The 18,670-nt window shown below is 33.3% G+C and overlaps 1 protein-coding gene across 1 annotated transcript; it reads left to right on the top strand.

The window, feature by feature from the left end:
• Nucleotides 1-5,535: 5,535 nt before the first annotated feature.
• On the top strand, nucleotides 5,536-17,654 carry LOC136041955 (mitochondrial import inner membrane translocase subunit Tim13-like). Its single transcript, XM_065726768.1, has 3 exons — nucleotides 5,536-5,732; nucleotides 13,048-13,116; nucleotides 17,490-17,654. Exons 1-3 carry the CDS (start codon nucleotides 5,637-5,639, stop codon nucleotides 17,577-17,579), a joined length of 255 nt encoding a protein of 84 aa, XP_065582840.1. The 5' UTR covers nucleotides 5,536-5,636; the 3' UTR covers nucleotides 17,580-17,654.
• The last annotated feature ends 1,016 nt before the right edge of the window (nucleotides 17,655-18,670 follow it).

Genomic DNA, 18,670 nt, shown 5'->3' with positions numbered 1-18,670 from the left:
ATAACATTTGATGTGCATTTTGACACTCTATCCCTAATGTCTGCTACCCAAAAATTGAACCCAGCCCACTCTTCTTATTAAAGCCAGATATATTCCTAGATTTTACACAAGGTTCAGCAGAACTTTATTTTGGTGCATATTTTGAATCAAAAGTTGATTCGTAATGCAATGTATAGCAAATTCGAAAAGAAACAACAAAAAGGAAACCCTTCAAAATAACCTCGGGCTAAGCATATATTTTGGTAAACTAGGATTAAAAAGTTTGGATGCAATTTTAATAATGGCAATTATTCTATTTAAAAATAGTGCTGAAAGGGAAATTCAATGGAATGTTGTTTTTTTCTATCTGATTTCTGTCCTACATTATAAAGAGAAGAAACCACTCAAAGTTTCATTGCCAGGAACAACCCGCTGTGTGCAAGTTTAGGTGTTTCACTGCTTAGCTGGTAGTTGCTGTAAAAGGGTATTTGAGTGACAAATTTGCAATATACTACTCGAAACAAAATTACCCACTATGCTTAGCCTTCTAATCTGGTCTTCTAGTTTTATTTGTTGCTAGATATTATTCGATGCTTCCAATATCATCAGCCTATTTGTATGTTCTCTGCAAACTTTTAGATGTAAACTGCATGATTCCTAACCGACAAAATCACTCTTATAATATCTCTTTTTAACATTTTTAGCCAATTTTAGTTATTCCGATGGGAGTTATAAATCCAAAATGTTAGAAAACTAGAGATCCAATCAGTGGCAGATCAAGGAGATGCGGGGGGGCAGGTACACCCACCCTGACGTGGTGGTGGATAAGTGGTTGGGACTACTTGCTCTGGTTTGGGTTGGGACAAAAGTAGTTTTTTTGTAATTGCTTTTTAATAGCTAATTTTTAATAAGTTTTTAATTATTAAGACCGTTTCTTCCTGCAAACAAGTTTGAAACAAGGTTTTAGTCACTTTGTGCGATCTCTATTAGATTTTACCAATGTCACATACCGAAAAAAAGATTTAATTAAATTTAGGTTTATCAAGGGAATTTGTCCGTATTATCACAAAAGCGAACTGGAAGGAGAAAATCTTTATTTCGTAATAACAAATAAGGGAAATTTTAAATAATAACTTCTTTGGGCTGTCGAAATGATATTTCAGGATTGTGCTGTCACAACAGGGCTGAAAAGCAAAATATTTTATTCTTTTTACTGTCAAAAATTTGTTTTCAAGTCTTGCTATGTCTTTAATGTATATACAATATATATTACGAAATATATATTATTATAATATATTATAATAATATTATATATTATTATAATATATATATATATATATATATATATATATATATATATATATATATATATATATATATATATATATATATATATATATATATATATATATATATATATATATACTAGCTGTTGGGGTGGCGCTTCGCGCCACCCCAACACCTAGTTGGTGGGGGCGCTTCGCGCCCCCCCAAGCCCCCCCGCGCGCGTAAGTCGTTACGCGCCATAATAGTTACGCGCCATTGTAGTTGTGTCCCTATGTCCCACCTGTGAATATAGATAGATATATATATATGGTTTTAACTACGTAAAACTTGCGAATATACAACATTCTTTGCTGTCCCATTGTCTTTGCATATAAATAGATTGTCAGGTTTACCGACTCTTGAACATGCAACATATAATGGTCCATGGGAAAACAATCTGTATTCAGATCTATACCTCATGATTCTAATGATTGCCCTTGAGCTTTGTTGATGGTGATTGCTAATCGACCATTCCCTGTCCCGGTGTCCCGGTCGTCATTTACATCCCCCTGTTTCCCCCGGTGTCCCCGTTGTAGTTGTGTCCCTGTGTCCCGGTCGTCATTTATATTCCCTGTGTCCCGGGTCCCGGTCATCATTTGTATCCCGGTGTCCCGGTCTGTATATACATTCGTTTTTTAGTTTTGTTTTTCTCCTTTATTTTTTTCCTTTTTTTTTCTTTTTTAGCTTATTTAGATTTTTAGATTTTTTAGTTTTTTTTATTAGTTTTTAGTTTTTTTTTCTTTTTAGTTTTTTTGTCCCGGTCGTCATTTATATCCCCCTGTTTCCCCCGGTGTCCCCGTTGTAGTTGTGTCCCTGTGTCCCGGTCGTTATTTATATTCCCTGTGTCCCGGTCGTCATTTGTATCCCGGTGTACCGGTCTGTATATACATTCGTTTTTTAGTTTTGTTTTTCTCCTTTATTTTTTTCCTTTTTTTTTCTTTTTTAGTAGATAGTTTTTTTTTTTTTACTTATGTCCTGGTCGTCATTTATACTCCCTGTGTCCCGGTGCTTTGTTGATTGCTAATCGAACATTCCTTTTGTCCTGGTCGCTTTCTCTTTGAGTGTCGTCATTTATTAGTTTTTTCCTTTTTTTTTTAGTTTTTTATTGGTTTTTACCTTTATTTTAGCTTATTTTTCAGTTTTTTCCTTTTTTTAGTTTTTTTTTATTTTTTATTTTTTTTAGTTTTTTACCTTTTTTTAGTTTTTTTAGTTTTTTTAGTTTTTTTAGTTTTTTTAGTTTTTTAGCTTTTTTACTTTTTTTATTAGTTTTTAGTTTTTTTTTGTAGTTTTTGCCTTTTTTTAGTTTTTTCAGTTTTTTTTTTAGTTTTTTATTGGTTTTTACCTTTATAGTTTTTTTAGTTTTTTAGCTTTTTTATTTTTTTTATTAGTTTTTAGTTTTTTTTGTAGTTTTTGCCTTTTTTTAGTTTTTTCAGTTTTGATGTCACCTAATCCAGTTTCTTCAGGTGACGTCACCTGACACATCCATCCATCCACAGACAGACAACTTATTTTTATATATATAGATATATACATACATATATATATATATATATATATATATATATATATATATATATATATATATATATATATATATATATATATATATAATATATTACGAAGTACGGTGAGAGATTCTTACTTACTGCTAAATCTGATTCAAATTTTCATTTTGGTGCTCAACAGACGTATTGAGATTTAAACCTATGAATTGAATATCTCAAAATCTCAAGATTAAAATAAAAAACTAATTAGAAATCTACCACTGCTTGAAACCTTGAGAATTTAAATCACCAATCTATACCTATAAAATACAAAAATAACAAACACCTTAACAATTTGTTTTTAAGGGAGTATTTCGACCCATATACTTAGTTGAAGCAAATACCTACATGCATCTTTATTACGAGTTCATATTTTTCGGACAATTTTGGTCTTAATTTGAAAATTCGTGGATGAATAGAAGAGGAAATACTAACGAAGAGCTCTAAACTGACAAGACTCTAGACTGACAGGACTAGCCATTACAAACATTCACCGAAATATTTAGGTAGACATCGACCGTTTAATTAATAGATATGGCGGGATTGGAAATAGAGAAATCGACTTTTTCTTATAAGTGTGAATTCTGTAATTTAAGCGAAATATATTGAACTTTTTAAGGTGGAAAGATACGCTACGTTGTGATAAACAGCAAAATTTTTGTTAGTGAGTTTTTGAGATTTCATCAAAGTTGAAACTTTTTATTGAAACACTATTTTTAAAAAGAAACAGAGATTAATTAATGCTTTATTGCCTATACTTAAAACTCTCGTTTTAAATGTCTTCTATGCATTTCCTTGTTCTTTTTTTTGTTACATTCCTAAAAGAACTAGTATTTAATGCTTAATATGTCTTTTACGAATATACAAGCTGTATCTTTATCCTCATATCCTACTCTTCAGTACTATCATAGCTACTAAGTGATGCCACAAGGTTAAGCGACATGCTAAATGGCTTGACCTGTACAAATTGTCATAAAGCGTGCGTGACCCCAAAAGATGGTTCAAGACCAAATTTTGTGTTGATAATAAAAGGCTTAATTCACTCACTATAGTGATCAGAAGTACAAAGACAAAAAATTATGCAGAAAATATTAAATATCATTTTTTATATAGATGGTGAGCAGTTTATTATTATTATTTTTTTTTTTTTTAATGGCGGGATGGTTCTGACAACTTACTATTTTTGTATCAATATTTTTTTAGCATTTTAATTTCAACAGATTTATCAGAACTTTACCTCTCACCAGATTTTGGATTAAATTTACAACCATTTCCACTACCTACCTACGACAAATAACTGTCGAAGTTCCCTTTAAATTGCAGGCATTTCTTTATTCGCAGGTTTATTCAAGCAACCTATTATGCACCCCTTCTAAAGACAATCCTGGATCCGCCCCCGGGTCCAATGTAAAATTACATGATTCCTAACAATGTCACACACATTCCTTGGGCAAACTTCTTGTTTCTGGTCGATAAAAGTGTAATAAATCGGCAGCGAGGAACTTCAGATATTTTAAAACAATGGTCTTGCAAGAATGTGTTAGACGGGACGTTTCAAAACAAGGTCATCGAAAAATAACAGTGCTATTTAATAGTTGAGAAAGAGCGAATCACAGGGGTGACATGTGCAAACGACCAGTTAGCCCTTCTCACTGGTCTCATATAGCAGAATAGTTAGATTAGAAAATAACTATATGATAGAAATAGCAAGGAAAATTTAAAAGTCCAAGGGATCAGGCCCCCTCCAATTGGTGCCACCAGGCTGACGAGGCCCCGTAGGAATGATACGTTTTTTACATAGTACTACTTATATCTTATGGAACTATTTTTCGTCTATGCTCATTCGTAATACTGGGTAATAAAGATTTTCTTTGACTTTCCTTGCTTTAAAAACGCACAGTATTTTGCGAAAGGTCGTGGATTTGACACCGTCTGAAATGATTGATAAGCGACACATAACTTTTTTATACAAAGCTATTTTGTAGTTTTTCCTCCCACCACACACTAAAAAAAATATGTGGGTTATGAAGGCTAGGCTCCAGTGTAAAAAAATTTATTTTTCTTACTTACTCATTGTGTAATAGTAAATCCACCTTTATTCATTCTTAGCACTCAAATACTCGTTTTTGCAAAAACAAAAGGTGAGAATAACTAAATAATCTCAAACTTTCAATACGAAAATATATATTGTACAACTAAAAATAAGACAAGTTAGAACCGATATAGATAGCTTACACTTTTCTGTTCAACCCGAGAAACGGCGAAAATGTAACAATAGGTGTCTTTAACAGTAAAACATATCCCCAGTAATCCGATTTTGTGCTTTCAACATAACGTCCCGATCGCAATGATGCCATGTTCTAAGCCATAAGTGTCACTAAGAAAATAGGTTATAAATTTCATAATTTTGATTATATTTCATTTCGTTCCACTTATGCTCTACATCAGAAAAATGCTGCTCTACTAAAAATCAGGATCGTGATTTCCTAATCTAGATTTTGAATTCAAAACGTCGTTCAAAAAACGAATATTGATTTTCCTGAGTGGTTGGTCTGATTTATACCTTTATCTAAGCTTTATATTTCAATAATTTAACCTTTTTTATTGCTTTTATAAGCGTCTTTGTTTTGTTACCCTGATGGCTCATAATTTATTTTTGTTCGTCAGTGGGAAATGCTTTTAAACCTCTTTGCGTTAGTCCTTAAGAAAGATATCGAAGACGGCTAGACCTTTAATTTTTCTAACCCAGAAGAAATTTTTTAAAATTAAGAAAAAATTGACATAACGATGGATCAAGGAAGGATTACTGGTGCCCAAAGAGAGCAGCTTATAGAACAAGTTAAGGAACAGATAGCTGTAGCTAATGCTCAGGAGCTATTAAGTGTGAGTTTTAATTGACAAGGCTAGTCTAGTGTGTATGACAGGGTGATCAATTCCTTCCTGAATAAATTTTAGGTAATTCTGCACAGTCATTCCCAACATGAAGGAAAAATTAAGGCAAAATTCTACTTTAGTTACTTTTGGCTATCTTTGAAAGGGCTATGTTATGAAAATGAAACTTTCAGGGATGGGTCTACAGGCTAAAGTATGCCCCATGAAGGTATTTTGAAGTACCTACCTCCACGCCCTCTCCCTTTAGTGGGTCCTAACGTTTGATGACCTTTGAAAATATGTGTTATAAAAGTGAAACCTTGCAATATAGATCTTCTGCTTGAATGAAGTACAACAAAATTGTTTTCAGCTTCACAACTTTGCTCAATCCCAATTTATAAAGTTTTTGTAGACATTCAAATACATTTCCTAAATTTTGAAAGAAAAAAAATATTGATATGGCTCAGAATTCTACTCAAATAACAGGAATTGCATTTCAGAACTAAAGCCAGAGAAAAAGCAACTGGTAACTGAAAATTAAGGTAAAATGTTGTTTTAAAATGTTGAAAATTAAGGTAACATGTCATGTAGACAAATTTCAGGGCTGTCTAGAGGGAGAAGGAATGGAGGTGAGTAGCCTACTTTAAAATACCTTCCCAGGATATACTTGAGCCTATAGACCCATCCCTAAAAGTTTCATTTTCCTAACCTAGCCCCTTTCCAAGATAGCAAGAAGTCACTAAACTAGAATTTTACCAAATTATTATTTAAAAATTTGCTTTCCATTCTCTTGGCACACCCCTTGCATTCTGGTACTAGAGGACATTCAATGAAGCTCCCCATGCAGCATTCCACAAGTAGACATAGAAATCATTTCTTCAGCCAAAGAGTCCTCAGTCTATAGAGTCAACTGTCTGAGGAAACAGTTTTTACAGCTTCAACCAACATGTTCTAGTCCCACCTCACCTTGATTGGGAATGGCTCTGCCAGGAGTTTCTTTACAATTGGGAAGCTGCAGAGTCCTCCACAAGAGTCTAGATCAACAACCACAATCTACACCAAATAATTTTTTTTTTTCATCACTAGAGCATCACAAGGATGGAAAATCCTTATATTGCTCCAAGCTGTGATTTAAGGTAATTTAAGATAATTATAGATCCCATGCCTCTTGACTATCCACATATGGAGCCCTTTCCCCCCCCCCCCAATAAAAATGCCTAAGATTTGCTCCTGGTTGGCTCTCATTCTTTATTTCAATTATTTTTCTAGTTGGCTAGTATCTTGTTTGCTTAAAAGTAATGTTCAATTAGCTAATTAGTTGGATAAATTATACTAAAATTGAGTATAGTTAGACATTATTTTTACATTTTACAGAATATAAATTTTAGACATTTTCCATTGAGTTGGGTTTATTCCAACCTTGTCTCTACATCAGTAACAGAGTTGTATAAATATCTAGCATAGCCAACCAAGAATAACCCAGTTTGCCAATGTTTCATTAATTTTGTTTCTATGTTATTAGAGGGCAACTCTCTCCTTTTGCCTCCCCCCTCTATACAATGCTCCTGGAGCCAACTTAGTGTCTCTAGCTAGGTGGTTAATACTTTATCTTAACTCTTCCGATATATATTTAACTAGGAAAACTAATTAAACATTTCATGCAAACTAGTAATAATATCCAACTAGCTAGATAATTTTTTCTCTTGTTTTTTTTGCCCTATCTATGCATTGCATTACTATCCTATACACCTCTAAGAAATGCTCAGTAAAATAAATACTTAATAAAAAAAAATATGTTTTTTACTGAGTGTTTCTCAGTAATATATAGGATAGTATTGCTATTGGCCAATTGGGTGGTTAAAAAAAAAAAAAAAAAAACTTGGTAAAACAAACATTGATGGTGGCAATGCATCTGTATATTATCAGTACAATAAACAGTGGGCAAATAAAAAATCATTTATTTTAATGCTAATGTTGAGATGGAAGCAGAATAAAATGGAAGGGTCATGCTCAGTTTTTTTTTTCTTTTTTAAGCTGATGAGTGAGTTTGTTTGCAGAGGTTATATCATAAAAAAATTAAATTGCAAGTGATCAATGTTTTTTTCTTCTGGGAAGGGAGAGGACAATTGCCAAAAAAATGCTAGATAATTTGATTGGGGAGTGTCCAGAAATCCAAGAAAGTTTAAAATGTCTGGAGATTGGGCCCAAATTAGCCCCTGTCTTTGACTCTATGCAAACCAAACCCTATTTATTATGAATAAATAAAATGAGTGTCATTCAGCTTATTTGTCCTAAACTGAATAATATTTTAACAAAACTTGAATTCATTTATGTTATAGAAAATGCTACCCATTGTTATAGAAAATGCTACCCATTGTTATAGAAAATGCTCCCATTGGTTTTCAGAATAGTTTCTAGTTTAACTGCTGTCTTCTCCCAAGACTGTATCTGTAGTTAATTCTTACAAATATAGAGGCAGAAAATGACTGTGATGTATTTATGATCTACTATGATTGACTGACAGTGCAGTGGTAGAATGTTCACCACCTAGCATGTCCATGCTGAAGCAGTAACATCAAAAATTGATTGGTAAAAAGCACCAATCTTGCCTATATATTATAATATTATATATTTTGTACAAATTTGTATTATTTTTAAATATTTATTTCATTTAAAAATGTTATAATATTTTACATTCTTTCATTATTAAATATCTAATTATTCTTATTATTATTCAGATCTTCTTATGTTCATACTGAAGAGAAAAAAAATTGAGGATTTCTTTTTTTATAATCATAATGAAATTTGACACCATTCTCAACACCAAAACAACACAAAGCAAAACCAAAAACAAGAAAAATTCTCAAGCTGAAATCAATGCTGTTTTCATAAGAAAACAGCACCCAATTTACCAAATTTTGCTGGAAAAAGCTATGTGTGTTCTTGGCTTTTGACTGGGTAAGATTATTGCATGTCCACAGGCCAAATGATATTGCTTTCTAAAAATTTTATGTAAACTGGTCATTAAAAAATAATAAGCAAATGTAAATAAGGTGATAAGCAGTAAAAGAAGGGCTAGTTGAACACCAATTAATCACTCAATCATAAACACTTCACAGCAAAATTAATGAGTGCAATATTCAGTTATATTACTTTCTTTTGCTCTGCTGTGTAGCCAGTAAAATTATGATAACAATATCATATCCAAACCTGTTTCTCCCAGCCTTTTGGCAGTTTTTTGCAATGATAAATACAGGGCGCCATATAATATGTCAGTAAAATATATAAAATGCCAATAAAATAAGTAAAATAGCAACTTTTACAGGGGTACATAAAATTATGGTAAAATAAATAAAATACCCAGTGTATGGGCAACTGAACTACCATGTGACTGAACCACCATGCAGACAAACCCTTGTGTAACTGAAGCTTTGTGCAACTGAACCCTCGTGCAACTTGATCCCCTCAGAATTCAACCTTATTTAACTGAACTCCTGTGTAAAGCAACTATACAGCTGAATTGTTTGTGACTGAACCCTTGTACAACTGAACCACTGTACTCAGTTTTTCAGCATTCTACAATATGAGGCAATATTATTGGGCAAACCAATCTAATGACCATTTGATAGCTAGTTCAAATCTTCTTTCAAATCTGAGTGTTCTTAAGTTGGTTGTACAGTTGTTTATGTGCATGCTCAACAATGTAGGACCCAGGATGATCCCCTGAGGTACTCCACTCTTGAATGATTGCAATTCAGAAAAGAGAGCATTGCCATTGTAGTTGTACACCAATACCATCTGAGTCCTGCTGGTTAGAAACCTTCTATTGAATGTACTACATCTTTGAGCACTTCATATGCCTTAAATTAAAAAAATACTAGTTTTTGCTGAACTTTGTCCAAGGCTTTGGATGGGTTCAGCAATATAACATCCACTGATAGACATTTGTGAATGATAAAATTGGGTATTTTGGTTCTATTGCAATTGAACCACTTTGTAACTGAACCTCATGCAATTGGACCCCTGTGTAACTGAGCCACTGTGCAACTGAACCACTGTACTGAGTTTTTCAGTATTCTGCAAATATGAGACAATATCATTTGGTAAAACACAAGTTAGAATCTTTACAGGTTCAACGTTGTTGGAATTGTTTTTTGTTTTTTTTTTTAAGTCATTATATGTCAAGATGATTCATGAAAAAGCTCTGTTTTGTTGTCACAAAAACAAAGATAATTGGATGTCACAAACCATTAAAGCCAGATTTATCTCTCCTTTTTTAATGTCTGTTGACGGGGTTCCCTACACCCTGCCACTGTATACAGGTCTAGGCGTTTACCCCTCCCCCAGAACGCCCCTTCCCTGCAGCTGGTTGGTTTTCAATCACTTTTGACTTATAGAAAAAGACTAGAATACTTAATTTCTTTTTGAATGAGCATCCTCCAAAGCTTATACAACCATGAGGCAGAAATGGGGATGAGGAAAGGGCAGTCCCCCACCTATACAGAATAAATTCTTCTCATTTTGGGATCTAATGTTACTCTTTACTTTCATAATAACAACATAGACCATAAATATTCCCAGAAATCTAGAGGGATTAAATATCAATTTCACATTTTTTATGTGTTTTTTAGATTTTTTGTCCCCCCCCCCCCTGAAAAAAACCCCCCAAAGAAAAGTCCTGAACATGGCCCAAAGGGTTATGTGTCAATTTGTACCTTCACCCCCCCCCCTTGTCTCTTTCTTAGAACTACGTCTGTATTTATCTTAAGGCTCAATGGAAGTTGGGGTGTTTTGGTGTTAAAATGCATCCTTTGAGGCATCTCCCTCCCTCCCTAACTATCCAAAATACTTTTAAGGTCTATACAAATTTCACTGTCTTAGGTAAGTTTCCTGTTGATTTACTATTCCAAACATTTTGCATATAAGGGCTTTAGATCTCTACAATGGGGTTCTATAATTATTTTGTAGTTAGGGAGAGAGGAGATGCATCAGAGCGCATTTTAATACCAAAGCATCCCAACTCATTGAGCCTTCAGATAAATACAGAATGAGTTCTTAGGGAGAGACAAGGGGAGGGTAGAGGTAGAAATTGATATATAATCTTCAGGGCCAGATCCAGGACTTTTGTTAAGGGGGATTCTTTTTTTTGGAAGGGGGTGTAAAAATTTGGAAAACAAATTAAAAATGTGAAATTGATATTTAATCTCTCTTGATTTCTGGAAGTATTTCTGGTTTACACTGTTATTATAAAATAAAAATTAATATTAAACCCTAAAATGAGCAGAATTCATTCTGTATAGGAGGGGGACTGCTCCTTCCTCATCTCCACTTCTGCCTCATGGTCATAGAAACTTTAGAAGATGCTCTTTTGATCAGAAATTGAGAGTTCTAGTCCTCGTTTTATAGGTCAAAAGTGATTGGAAACCAACCAGTCGCAGGAAATATTTCCAAGGGGGGATTTTCTGGGGGTAGACACCTAGACTCACAGACAGTGGTAGGGCAAAGGAACCCCCATTAACAGACAAAAAGGAGAAATAAATCTGGCGACATCCAATTTTCTTTGTTTTTCTGACAAAAAAACAAGCTTTTTTATGAATCATCTTAACAGGCATTTATGTCTTGACTTTAAAAAACAAACAATGCCAACAAGGTTGAACATGAAAAGAACTAACTTGTATTTTACCCAATGACATTGCCTCATATTTGTAGAATACCGAAAAACTGGGTACAGTGGTTCAGTTGTGCAAGGGTTCAGATGTACAGGGTTCAGTTGCATGGGGGTTCAGTTGCAAGGGGGTTCAGTTGCATGGGGGTCCAGTTGCACAAGGATTCAGTTGCACAGGGGCTCTGTTGCACAGGGGTTCAGTTGCAATGGAACCAAAATACCAAATTTTACCATTTACAACACTATCTATCAGTGGATGTTATATTGCTGAACCCAGCCAAAGCTTTTGACAAAGTTCAACAAAAACTTTTAATTTTTGAATCAAAGGCATATGAAGTGCACAAAAATGTAGTACATAGAAGGTTTCTAACTGGTAGGACTCATAGGCTGTAGGTGTACAACTGCAATGACAATGCTATCTTTTTGGATTTGCAATCACTCAAGAGTGGAGTACCTCAGGGGACCATCCTGGGCCATACATTATTGAGCAGGTACATCAACGACTGCACAACCAGCTTGATGACCAGTCAAATATGCAAGAAGATTTGAAATAGCTATCAAATGGTTGTCAGATTGGTTTCTGGAGTTCAATGCCTCAAAACAGAAAGTCCTGTACCTTGGATATAACAATGCAAATTGACCATTTCATTCAGGAGACACCCAGCTTGAGGCAGTTAGTGAGAAGAAGGATCCGGGGTCATTGTTGACTGATTGTTGTAGTTTTTTAGTTGTAGGCAGTACATTGGTGCTGCCTAAGTAAAGAGCAATGTGGGCACAATGAATTCTTTTCTTTTTCGTCAAGACACTATGTGTAGAACGAGTTGTTGTAGAAACTTCAAAAGGAGCCCATTTTATTGGAAATTGAAAGTTCTTGTGGCTGGAAATAGAAAGTTTTAGTTCTAGGGCAACCAGCCCCCCTCCCATACCCATTAATTCCCTAAACACACTCAATAAAAATTTTGAGATGGCCATTTGTTCAGCATAGTAGAAATGTCTAGAAACTATGTCTCTGGGGATGTCAAGCCCTCAGGGTAAGGCCTGTAAGCTATACAATTTGCCCATTGTTTAAACATAGCATTTGTTTTTGGGAAAGAGGGCTTGTTTGACCTTAAGTGTTCAAAAAGATCAAGAGCATTCAAGCAAAGCTCTCAGAGAATGTTGAGGGGAGTGTTGAACTAAGTCCAAAAACATTATGTGCATAAAGGTTGTCAAAAGGGCATAAATCAGTAATGACTGAGGGTATTAAGTTGGAACTTCGAGGCAATGATCAAGGGGGTGATCAATTGACCAAGAAGGCAATATTTGCATACTACTACTATTGCTACTGCTATTGCTACAGACGATTTTCCAGAGGACTTGGGGACATCCAAACACAAAGAAATGACGTATTGATGTCACCTTTTTAACTTCCTTAATTTAAATTTTTAACTTAAATTTTTTTAACTTTTTGAGAGAAGGAATCCTTCAAGTCAATCTGAGGTAGGTACTGCACCTCCCCTCTCCATAGCAAACAGGTTGCACAATACTAAACCCTCCTAAAACTTGTACTTTTTTCTGTAAAAAAAGAGCAAAAGACTAATACATCCTATATGTTGGCATTTACAAGCTATTGTTAATATAGTTACATATGATTATAATGATTTATTGCTGTTTTTTTTTCAGAAAATGACAGACAAATGCTTCAAAAAATGTGTTGTTAAACCTGGCTCTTCTCTAGATAGTTCTGAACAGGTATGTATGTATGTCTGTATTTCCGAAAAAGCTGTCAGGCTATAGGGGAAAAAAAAAGAACATAAACATAACAAGACCAACAAAAAACATAAATAAATTAAAAAGAAAAACGTACTTATATATGAATCTTCACGAAATTATTTATAAAGAGATACATCTTTCATGATGTATTAGCCCTTCATCTACATACTTAGCTATATTCCTTAATGTCATTTTAACTTGTATATATCAGCCTATTTTCTAATAATTTTTTCTTTTTTGCTAGATAAAAAAAAACTAAATAAAATTAGTTTTTTCCGTTTTGCCAAATTTTCTTTGAGTATTTGTTTAAAAATTGTATATATCTACTATATTTTGTGCCTTCAAAACTTTTTGTTTATATTCTTTCTGTGTAATTATTTGGGTGGACAATTTTTACAGTATGCTAGGGTACATTGTCCATTCTTAAGATTTTTTAATGGTGTCTTCCCATTTCTTACCCTCTCCCTAAATCAGTTAAGTTATATTTTATAGAATGTGTTTGAATACTGGTGATTTTTACCATCTTCCTTTTAAAACATTGCTTAGAAAAGAATGATTAAAAGCAAATGGTGAACATGTAACTGAACCCTGTTCAACCGATCCCGATTTAACTGAGCCTTCGTTCAACTGAACACCTGTGCAATTCAACCCCATTTAGCTGAATCCTTGTGCAACTGAACTCTTGTTTAAATTTAAACCCCCGTTAAAATCAAACCCTATTTGACTCAACTCAAAAACGGCCTAAGAAAAAGCTTGAGCTAATAAGGCCTGATTTTTTCCTCTTTTTTTGCAATCTATGAGCTTTTCAATTAGTGCTTGGGTCAGGATTTTGCAAAGGGGCAAGGGAAAAATTTTGATTTTATACCCTATGCGATGGGGAAATAAAACACTAATTCCGACAACCTTGGATGGTTACCCATTTCACCGCCCCTGCGATGTTCCAGTAACCTGTTAGTGCTGGAGAAAGAAAAAGAAGACACATCTGGGTATCAAGCATTTTCTTGTAATTCCTAAGAATTTGTTTCGTAATTATTTCTAGTGTTGAAATGCCAAGAAATAAAGTCTATCATTAGCGGATCAGCTTTGTATTTTAATGATCTTTTTTCACTTGGTAGTTTTTTTAAAATTCGTTCTTTTTTTCACTTTCAGAGGTGACTGGGAAGGGGAGTATTAAAGGAGAGGGAGGAGGGGGTTCAGCACAAGTTTAAGGGTTTTCGATTGTGGAGATTTCAGTGGTAACTCTTATATTTTCAAGCCTTTACACCAGAAATGACACTAAAATCTTATTTTGGTGCAGTATGGAATTTTATGATGGTGTTGCCATGACGAAACTATAAAAAGCGTATTTTTGTAAATTTTAGCTGTCAAACGACCTTAAACAGCTTTCTACGTAGTTTTTTAAAATACCCACATATTTTTCTTCTGAAATAAACTTTTATCATTAAGATGACTTTGAATAATAGCTATCATTCCTAAATCAGTATTAACTGGAAGTTTTTTTTTCAACGAGGGTTCGGTTGCATTAGGGGTTGATTTGAATGAGGGTTCAGTTGAATGGGGTTGGATTGGACGAGAATTCAGTTAAACTGGGGTTTAGTTGCACAGGGGCTGAGTTTCCTGAGGATTCAGTTGAATGGGGTTCAGATGCACTAGGGATCAGTTGCAATGAAACCAAATTAAATACGAAACATTTTAGCATTGGTGATAAATCCGATTTGTGACTACCCTCACAGAGTGTAGTTCTCTTTTGGAAAAACATAATAGGTGTTAGGATCTTAGTCTATTAAATGGGCCCTAGTATAATTGGGATAACCGGAAAAAAAACAACAACTAGAGTTTAAACTCAAAATATTATAGATTATGACAAAAAAAATATGGTACGTGTCAATTACATTTTCAAACAGCATAAAAATTAACTCTATAGTACTGACAAGTAACGTTCCAACACAGGTGCACCCAGGCTCAACACTTGGAAGGGAGGAGTGTTTATGCCAGTGGAAGGGCCCATTCAGACCAATTCCAGTGGGGAAGTTCTTTACCATGTGGCCAGGCATGCTGTAAAAATAAATCACACAGATTTGGGGTTTAAAACCTGGTGTGTACGAGCACTGTTTGAAAGTATGATTAAAAAAAAAATAATCGTCCTTTTGTCCTTTTTTATCAGTTATAAACTGATAAAATTATTCGATGTTCATCGAATAATTTTGCTGTAATTTGGCAAAGAATTACTTGCATGAACTGCCTTTCAGAGAGTGCATTATGACTGAAATTCTACAAGACTTTGTCTATTTTTTTATGGATTAGAATAATTAGGCTCATCATCTAAAAAGAAAATGAATAAGACCAATAAAAGTTTCAACTTTTTTTTTTTTTTTTTTTTTTTTTTTTTTTTTTTTTTTTTTTTTTTTTTTTTGGCTGTATTGTTTGTAGAGTTTTGGTTAAGAAACAAATTGTTATACCAAAATGGTGCACAGAATAATATTGTGGCCTAGAATGTCAATTCAAATTACATGTACTTACAACTATTCCTATTATCTCAATAATAGCTACATATACAGCGTTTGAACAATCCCATCATGTATCTTGTGGCTGAAAATGCCAGAAACATTCCTCAAAATCATAAAGATGGTCCGTAGATTTTGACGGCCACTTCTCGTTTTTTTTTTGTTAGAGGGTTTTGATGTTTGACTTTGTCTTTTCTGTTACCAAGGGATTCTGTTCTACAATAAAACCAGTATTCGCAAGACTATATTATCATAGAGATACATTTGCTGATAGTCATATCATTGAGTAAGGGACTTGGTTTTGTCTTTTGTTGCCAAAAGTATTTTGGTGATTGATATTAATTTAATTCCGTAGCAATTACTTTTGTGCCAGAAAACATTAAGAATAATTCCAACAGCCCGCTAATGAGAAAAACAATTATTAATCCTCTATCAATATTTATTAATTCTGTATGTATGATCAATGGATCAATCTTATCTGACCTTTTGGTGTCAGTTAAGACAGATCCAAGTTCCCCCATTTATTGATGCCAATTTGCTATATCTATGCCCAGAATATCCTATTTTGTACACAAGATCTTTGTTCTTAGGATATACATTTTCAAACTCTTGTAATTTGGAATCAAGGAATACTGAAAAAAAAAATCGAATTACCTAGAGTTCAAAATAACAAGTAGTAATAGTAGTAGACAGGTTTAATAGCAAAAACTTGACAGCTATCGCTGATTTGTGTTTCTTTATAACGTATAGAAAATCAAACTACACTTGTACATTTTGACGAAAACCGGGACGAAAGAATTACCATATCGGTTTGTGTGATTTTTATATCATGGAATCTGTACGATTATTGATTCATGCTTTTGTGCAGTAAATGCACAATACGTACTTTAAAAGTTCATTTAAAAAAGTCCCGTTATTTTCTTTCAAGCAATGGACCATTTAGCATTGTCAAGTCAATTTTTGATTCTGATAAGATCTAAAAGACTTGATTTTTTGTTTTTCCTTCAACAAGAAACCACCCATAGGGGCGTTTTGTCCTTTACACTGACAAATCTACTTGCAATTTTTTGAGACAGAAGTTTACCCCGGATTAACTTTTTTGTGCTCACCCTCAAGAAACTTTTGGTGACACAATCTTTGTCTTTTGACATCGTCAACATTGTTAATGAAAGAGTTTGAGTTGATTTTGATATTTAAACATTCCAAAAACACAAATTAAACCAATTGTGTACTAAACTTCAAAACTTAGATTAACTGGATTAACTTTTTTGTGCTCACCCTTAACAAAATTTTGGTGATGTAATCTTTGTTTTTGTCACCGTCAAAATTGTCAATGAAAGATTTTGTGCCGATTTTGATATTTTAAACATTCCAAAAACACAAATAAAACCAATTGTGTACCAGACTTCAAAACTTGGATTAACTTGAATAACTTTTTTGTGCTAATTTAAGAAAGTTCTGGTTACATAATCTTCGTTTTTTGACATCATCAATAATGCTAATGACATTTAACATTTTTTCCAAAAACACAAATTAAACCAAAGCATACCAGACTTTAAACCTTGAGAAAAGATTGTGAATTCAAATTATTCGGATTAGGGAAGCATTGACTTTAAGTTATAAACATGTCAGCGAGCAAGATATCTTGCTACAAATTCAAACTACCGAGGAGACCAACTCATGTTTGTTTTTTCAAGGGGTTATGAAAAACCTCAGATTAATTAACGATTCTAATTAAAAAGGACAAATTATTAAGAGTTGACTCTATGTTAAAAGACTGTCTAACTGAAGCTTGTCTATCACTCAAGTATTGATTTTTTGAAAAATAACTAGTATTTTTTTTTTCAGAAGTGCATTGCAATGTGTATGGATAGATATATGGACGCATGGAATCTAGTATCAAAAACGTATTCAAGTAGATTGCAAAGAGAAAGATAATTTGACTTTCAAGCGTTTACTTTTGTCTTTTTAGTTAAAGTTTGTAATAAAGATGTTGAGACTAGACCAAAAGCATCATGGTTTCTCTTTGTTTTTATCTTTTGAAAAAATAGTGTTTGTTTTTGTTCTTATTTTATCTCTGGCAAATTTGGATTTATTTCGTTCCAAACTCTTGGAATACAGCCTGTGAAAAGTACTGAACATTTTTTTTTTTTTTTTTTTTTTTTTTTTTTTTTTTTTTTTTTTTTTTTTTTTTTTTTGCACATTTTGTCTTTTATACTCAAGAACCGAACAGACTGTAACAGTGGGGACGGAAGGTAAATTTGCACACTAATACTTGTCAAAACAATTGTCTATAGTCATACCACAATGTTGGTTTTATCCTCAGAGGTGATAATGGTTAACAGAAAATGTATAAATAGAATATTTTGATTGAAAATTATTTATTTATTCCACCCACCATTCTCTCATTCTTTTCGTTTAAGGGTTTACTTTTGATTTTGAATGTTTTGTTCTAAAATAAAGCAACTCTAAATCAGAGCAATTATAATGAATCCATCTTAGGTTTCTTACGAGGTTTGCTATTATCTTGACCCAAAAAGAGAAGACTAATCGAAATTTTTACTTTTTTTGTGATTTTTGAATAGTTTCTTGTGGAAGTTAGCGATATGTAGTATTTAATATAAACGCAGAAAAAGATAGAAATGATGATCTGCTTTTAGTTTTTTAGTGCTATTTGCCTTTTTCTGAGGAAAATATTGATCAACTTGTTTACTTTTATCAAATCTAGCTCTTACAAGCATGGAAAAAATCTGTGAGGTTTATTTCGTGCTCTTTTACTGTATGAAATACAAATTTGCTGCAACAATCATGGTTATCACTATTTTTATTTATTTATTTTGTTTTTCACCCACACGATGCGTAAAGTAAATATGGCGGAGAAAGAATAAATATAAAAAAAAAACACAAAGAGAAAAACAAATAAACACACAAAATCAATGAAAAAAAACGGATAAGACGGTGGTGAGGGGATAGGCGCGCAGAAGCTGCACTGGAGAGTTTCTGTGTAGAATCTCCAACTTTAAAGTTCT

Source organism: Artemia franciscana, chromosome 2 (genome assembly GCF_032884065.1).
Source record: "Artemia franciscana chromosome 2, ASM3288406v1, whole genome shotgun sequence".
NCBI classification, from domain to species: domain Eukaryota; kingdom Metazoa; phylum Arthropoda; class Branchiopoda; order Anostraca; family Artemiidae; genus Artemia; species Artemia franciscana.
Note: the sequence above shows the minus strand (reverse complement) of the source record. Positions and strands in the feature narration are given on the sequence as shown.